Genomic DNA, 7,063 nt, shown 5'->3' with positions numbered 1-7,063 from the left:
TTAATGCATGTCTTTTAGGAAGAGTTTCTTAGTAAATAGAAAAAATATATTTTAGTTTTTAACTAAAAAATTAAGAAACGTTTCTTAGGCAGCATTATTGGTTAGATACTTATTAATTATCTTATTAGTATAATAATACATATTATGTGAAAATAAAATTTCAGTTAAGAAACTAAACTAAAATTGCTAGCTCCAATGGTAAATACTCACTAAGTTTTTAATCACCATAATATTATGATTTTTAATGCTATGAGATTTGATAAATTACATATGAGGTCTATATATAAAGAAAGAACAATAATTACATATAATTATTTTTAAATATCAAATCTTAATGATATTTTTTAATTTCAAAATTTATAGTTTTGTACTATTACATTAATTTAAACTATATATTAATACTGTATTAACCTTCAATCATTTAAATTTAAAATATATAATTTAAATAAATGAATAATTGATCTTGTTAGATTGCTAATTTTATTTTAAGATCTATACTAAAAAGTAAAAGAAAAATTAATATCATATAAAATATATAATTAAGATTTAAAGTGTAGGTGTTTTTAGTTTTTATTAACAAATAAGGTGACAAGTATCAGATGTCATGGGATTTAAAGAGATGAGTGCAGATAACCGTTTGTAATGCTTTTGATTTATTTTTTTTCTTTTTCATTTATTTTTATTATTTTTTTATTTAGATACTCACTTACATATTTTTTTGATTTAGTTAAAAAATAAGAGACGTCTCTTATTTTCGCTAAAAAATTATCTGTAAAAAATCTACATTAATCATAGGCTTAGCCTATGACAAAACTATTTATTTTCCTAAGTTCTCATTTTTGAGAATAATACTCGTAAGTTTACCATTTACACCCTTCCAGTTAGTCAACTCTCTCCACTATAAAAGCATGTCTATTGATGAGTTTTAACCTAACATCTTATTAATTAAGAAAAAAAAAGTTAGAGAAAAATGAGGACAAAAGTTCTCTGAACCCTAGAACCTCTTGCATTAACTAATAGGGCAAGTCTCATATTTTCATTGAGTTAATCATTTATAAAAAACGAATTTTAATTAACACCACAAATTGTATTATAATAGTAATATCTATCTGTTTAGAACTTACTCTTTAGAAATTGTCCAATTAAGGGTGCTCCAAGAATCCTTTAAATGTCCCATCTTCAATTTAACTCTGTTTACATGACTCTCACACATAATACATGCTTATTTCTCCAGATTTTGATTTATCCCAATATAATTGTTTGTGCCGTTATTCTCAGGCCTAGGGTTCTCAGGCAATTCAAGAATTTATAATTACAATGATAAATTAATTAAGAAGCATGATGCTCACGGCACGGGCATGGATGTATGTGTCTGTCTGTATAAAACAATTGCATTCATACAAAGATAATGCGGAACATAGGGCACCTCAATAGAATCGTCCCTTTATCTCTACAAGAGAGGGTGCAATTTTTTATGTGTCATACATAAATGTGTCATACTGGTAGTTTTGTTTCCTCGGAAACATGGACAAAAGCATTTGCTTTCCAGCTAAAACTTTATACACTAAATTTAAGCCACAGGTGCAAATCTGCGCCTAAAAATTGATATCTTCAAAAGATTATGGGCTTATGGGTAATCAGAAAATATAATAATAATAGTGTAATCAATGTCTTACAATTTTTAAATAAGTAGTGATTTATTTAGTCCACATGTTTATCTTCTTGCTGAGGATTTCGAAACCTTGATTTAACTAACCCTCATTTTTAGTATCTGCTCTATGTCGCTCACTAATAATTGTTTTTGAAGGGTTTGATAACATTGATCTCACATCTGCTAAAATACGTGCTAGTAGATAGACCTATGGGCTTTTGACACGGTTTCGTCGTCAGGTTTAGATCACTGATTAGGAGGTCTAACTAATCAGACTATCTTTATTATAAATTAATTAGAAAACCATCTTAATTAGGATAGTCAAAAATAGATTTGTGATACCATAAGAGCTTGTCACTAGTAGGATCTAAATGGGTTTTCATAAAAATATAATTAAAAAAAAAACTAAAATTAATTGGATATCTCAAATTGAGAAACTTAAATGATAAATTATCTATCTTTAATATAAAAAAGGTTTGAAAACAAAAACAAAATACTTAGAAATCTTTTTTTTGAGTTCATCTAATATTTAATAATTAGCTAATAAAATATGTAATTTATTTTTATTAAATAAATAATAATGTAATCATATAAATATATTTTAAATTTTATTTAAATGAATGAAATATGTCATTAGAATTTCTCACCAGTATTTAAGAGATTCTAAAAAAACCTTTCACTATTCTTTCACATGCTTTTTATGAAATAATAATGTATCATATAAATATTTAAAATATAATTTAAATGAATGACATATGTTATTTAAAATTTTCACCAGTATTTAAAAGGTTCTCAAACGAAAACTTTAATTAAAAGAGGACACATGTTATGTTTTCATTAGTCAATAATTATCTTCATCACATGTTATGTTTTCATTAGTCAATATTATCTATAACAATTAAGTTTATTGTATAAATAAAAGACATTGAAATGCTATTTTTTCATTGTTAACAACCTCAAATCAGCATCTCCACCGATGGTGATGCTCTAAGATACTACTGTTAAGCTAGATGGGCTTCACATTTAAAACCAATTGGTGATAAGTGGATTGATCCATCTATCTTAGAGCATCTCCATCAATGATACTCTATGAACCCCACTTTTTTCATTATTTTAATATTTTTTTTTTCGTTTGACTTTTATATTAAAAAAAAAAAATTCGGACCAATCGCGGACCGCCACGTGTCGTAGGGCCCGCGCTACAGTGACGAGGCGGGTTCACTGCAGTGAACTTCCAAGAGACAGGTTCAGATCTTTGTAATATTTTAATATTTTTTTTCGAAAAACGTGTGAACCTCTCCATTGAACCCTCCATGGAGATGCTCTTATATACTAGTGAATATTAGTTCCAACTTCTGATGTGAGATACTTTGTGTCTAATACGCCCCTCGAGATGATGGCTCTTTGAGCGTCAATTTCGGAATTTATGGGCAAGGATCGATGGGCCAGCTTTGGACACGAATCAATGTGGATCGGGTTGGACTTTGTGGATCGTGGGCTCTGATACCATGTTAAGCTAGATGGGCTTCACACTTAAAACCAATTGGTGATAAGTGAATTGACCCATCTATCTTATATAATAGTGGATATTAGTTCCAACTTCCGATGTGGAACACTTTGTGTCTAATAACTACTTCTAAATTTTGAGATGAACATGCTTTTAGATTCTCAGGTTTGAATATTTATTAACAATATTTTCAGAATTCACTTAGTTCCTATCATTTGACATGCTATAGTGAATTAGTATTAGGATGTACTATTTACCACTCATTTTAAGGATAAAATAGTTATTTCATTCTAACAAAACAAAACATATAAAAATTTTGCAAAATGCAAGTGAAAAAGGGGAAAGAATCAACGGGTTCCCCGGAAGAAACGACAAAGAAGAAAAATACCATTGGTGCTGACGTGACAAAATAACAACCATTGGATTATAAACTATCAACGTAGGAGATGAATGTTCTACCTAGTGTAGTAATTTGGTAGTGATTACTGATTAGTGAGAGGTGTATGATACAAAAAGAAATTATTTTGCAAAATCTAGAAAATAAAGAAAATAAGAAAGAAAGGAGATGAACGAGAGGGAGGAGACAGAGAATTAAATTAGAGGAGCAGAGTGGAGAGAGAGAGAGATATTATTAAGGTTATGGCGGCGTTGCAGAGCGCGAGAAAGGCCATGAAACCCTCTCTCTGATCTCTCTCCTTCTTCCTTCTCTCTCTGTGTGTTTCTTAAATACTCATCTCTCTTCTCTCGTACCGACAAACGAGCTTGCCTTTTACCACACCCTTAAAAGCTGTACTCAACTTCAATTTTTTTTTCTATACACTACAAACCCAGAGAGAATGAACTCTCTACCTAAACCCTAGATTTCCTCTCTCCCTATAGCTTCAAAGATCTAGAGCGAGAAAGTTATAAAGATCTAGAGCGAGAGTCTTTTTTTTTCCTAAAAAATCTGATTGGAGAGTGGGGTGGTATGGGTGTTGCCGATAAATGGCGGGGTTTTTCTCGTTAGACGGTGGAGGAGGTGGAGGCGGAGGAGGAGACGCTCAAGAAGAACACAGGACCAACAGGAATCCTCCTCCGCCTGTATCTGAGTCTTGGCTCTGGTACAGAAACCCTAACGTCAACGCAAACGCAAACGCTCCTTCCTCTTCAAACGCCGCTGCTTTGGGCACTCTCGAGCTATGGCAAAACCACAACCAGCAAGAAATCATGTTCCAGCATCATCAACAGCATCAGCAAAGGTTGGATCTATACTCCTCAGCCGCTGGTTTAGGAGTCGGACCAAGCAACCATAGCCAATTCAATATCTCCGGCGAAACTTCGAACGCCGGCGCCGGAGGAACAGCTGCGGCGGCGCTCATGATGATGCGGAGTGGCGGAAGCGGAGGAGGAAACAGTGTGAGCTGTCAAGACTGTGGGAATCAGGCGAAGAAAGACTGTGCTCACGTTAGGTGTAGAACTTGCTGCAAGAGCCGTGGCTTCCAGTGTCCTACTCACGTGAGGAGCACGTGGGTTCCTGCCGCCAAACGCCGTGAGAGACAACAGCAGCTAGGCACGGTTCAGCCTCAAACGCACTTGCCACGTGGTGATAGTGGCGTTCCGAAACGCCAACGGGATAATTTGCTCGCAACTTCTTCGTCTCTTGTTTGCACTCGCATACCTACTCATCAGAACGCTTCAGGTATACAACAGTACATATAATATATATATGTGTATCGGAATAATATTAAATCATTAAGGAAATAATGAAATGCAAACTCATTTGTTATAATTTCAAGAGACAAATAAAACCCTATTTGTATGAGTTTTCTAGAAAGAGATAATTTTATATACATACGTATAAATATATATAAATATTTGTAATTTAGTTTTGATTAATGAAAGTACTGTTTTGGAGTAAACACTGACTATTAGATTGACAGGAACAAGCTATTCTCATCTGTGTTCTTTCTTTAATTCCCTGCACCTTCTTTTCCGTGGCCTGAATTTTTCGAAGAATATATGAATACTAATGTTTTCGTCTATATTAATAATCAAACATTCGATTAGTCTGCAGTAAATTTGTTTGCTTTGTTTTATTATAATTTAGGTTTAGAGGTTGGAGATTTCCCAGCGGAGGTGAGCTCACCGGCCGTGTTTAGATGCGTGCGAGTGAGCTCAGTGGAAGATGGAGAAGAAGAGTTTGCTTACCAAACAGCCGTAAGCATCGGTGGCCACGTCTTTAAAGGCATTCTCTACGACAACGGTCCTGGAAGTATCGGTGGCGGCGGCTACAACGTTTGTGAGAGCTCTTCTGGTGGTGGAGGAGCTCAGCGGATGAATCTCATAACAGCTGGAACTGTGACTGTTGCAACCGCTTCTTCCTCCACTCCAAACGCCGGTGGTATTGGTGGCTCCTCCGCGGCTTACACTGATCCAGCCGCTCTTTATCCAACACCGATCAACACTTTCATGGCGGGTACACAATTCTTTCCAAACCCAAGATCATGATGAAAATCTGTCATAATGCAACGTAACTCTTTTAATTCTTAGAATGATATTAGGGTTTTAAAACCGTTAATTGTTGGATAATGGATCTATTTATGCTTCTTCAGGTCACTCAAAGTTGTTGCAATTTTAGGGTTTATAAAGCCGGAAAATTAATTCAAATAATATAATCTTCGTATTATAATGATTTCTCGAGGATAATGTTATTAAAATGATAGGAGCACAATATAGCTCTTGTTGTCTGAATATTTTTTTTGATGCAAATGTCCAAAAAAAGTTGTCTAAATCTTTGTTTCATTAAGTGTTTGTTTCTTGTTTGTGTAACACGTAACCTAAGAATTCGGAGATAGTGTTTCTTATCTTTATATCAACTTTTGGTGTCTTTTTCTAACCAGTAGAAAAAAATCGTTAGATGTGTTACATAAATTATACAATTTTTTTTTCTAACCACGGTTTCAGTTACTGCGATTATGATATGGCCTGTGCCCATCCCATGCATTTAATGATATTCAAATTCTATTATTTCTCTGTTACTAGTAGTAACTGCTATGTGCCATAATTGACATGTGATATAATCAGAGAAAATGACTAGATGAGTATACATTTGTATGTTAGAAGAGCGACATGTAGAGATGTGACATGAGGGTGCGTTCTACAATGTATGTTGTCTAACCCAATTAATAAACAATCCATCCTTTGCATTTGTCCTTTGATTAGTCCTTTAATTAATGAGCATATTTTAATTTTACAATAAGGTTTTATTTATTCTTTCATAAATAAGTGTTGACTTGGAAACACTACTAATAAAATTCTTTCTGTTTTCTAAAAGTGGCGTGGCTTAATGATCTGTTTATTTGTCCAAAATGATCTAATATCATCATTCATAAGAAATTTTATTCGTTTCATTCATAAGATCTAATGTCATCATTCAAAACGAACTCATCCATTTTTGTATGAGTAACAGAATATCATTTTCTTCTGACGGCATGATACTATTTACTTCGTAAAAAAACCACAATTAAGGAGTATATCTGTACGTTTCTTTATTGTCCATAAACAAATACTCTCTATTTTATTACAAGTGTCATTTTATGATTTTTTCAAGTTTCAAAACAAGTGTTTTTCTATATTTTCAATACAATGTTTCATACATGATCTATTTATTACTGTTTTAACAATCAATAAATATTTATTTAAATTATTTTTATTTAAATAATTATGCATTAAATATATATATATACATCAATATATTATATCAATTGCTTAATTTACGTGAAATATGTTTAAGTAAACTTAAATTGAAACGGAGAGTGTACATACCCACGCAGTCAAATTCATGTAAGCTTCGTACCATATAAGCTTAGTAACTAATCAATAAATATTTATTTAAATTATTTTTATTTAAATAATTCTGAGATGCT

General features: G+C 32.6%; 1 protein-coding gene across 1 annotated transcript; it reads left to right on the top strand.

The window, feature by feature from the left end:
• Positions 1-3,701: 3,701 nt before the first annotated feature.
• On the top strand, positions 3,702-5,826 carry LOC108809754 (protein SHI RELATED SEQUENCE 1-like). Its single transcript, XM_018581903.2, has 2 exons — positions 3,702-4,836; positions 5,245-5,826. Exons 1-2 carry the CDS (start codon positions 4,143-4,145, stop codon positions 5,643-5,645), a joined length of 1,095 nt encoding a protein of 364 aa, XP_018437405.1. The 5' UTR covers positions 3,702-4,142; the 3' UTR covers positions 5,646-5,826.
• The last annotated feature ends 1,237 nt before the right edge of the window (positions 5,827-7,063 follow it).

The sequence above is a fragment of the Raphanus sativus genome, chromosome 6, assembly GCF_000801105.2.
Source record: "Raphanus sativus cultivar WK10039 chromosome 6, ASM80110v3, whole genome shotgun sequence".
Taxonomy (NCBI): Eukaryota; Viridiplantae; Streptophyta; class Magnoliopsida; order Brassicales; family Brassicaceae; genus Raphanus; species Raphanus sativus.
Note: the sequence above shows the minus strand (reverse complement) of the source record. Positions and strands in the feature narration are given on the sequence as shown.

Excerpts from the sequence above, each read along its gene's own strand:
- LOC108809754 (XM_018581903.2), top strand. The coding sequence starts at position 4,143 with ATGGCGGGGTTTTTCTCGTTAGACGGTGGAGGAGGTGGAGGCGGAGGA. Across the intron at positions 4,837-5,244 it reads TACTCATCAGAACGCTTCAG|GTTTAGAGGTTGGAGATTTC; the intron begins GTATACAACAGT and ends ATTATAATTTAG.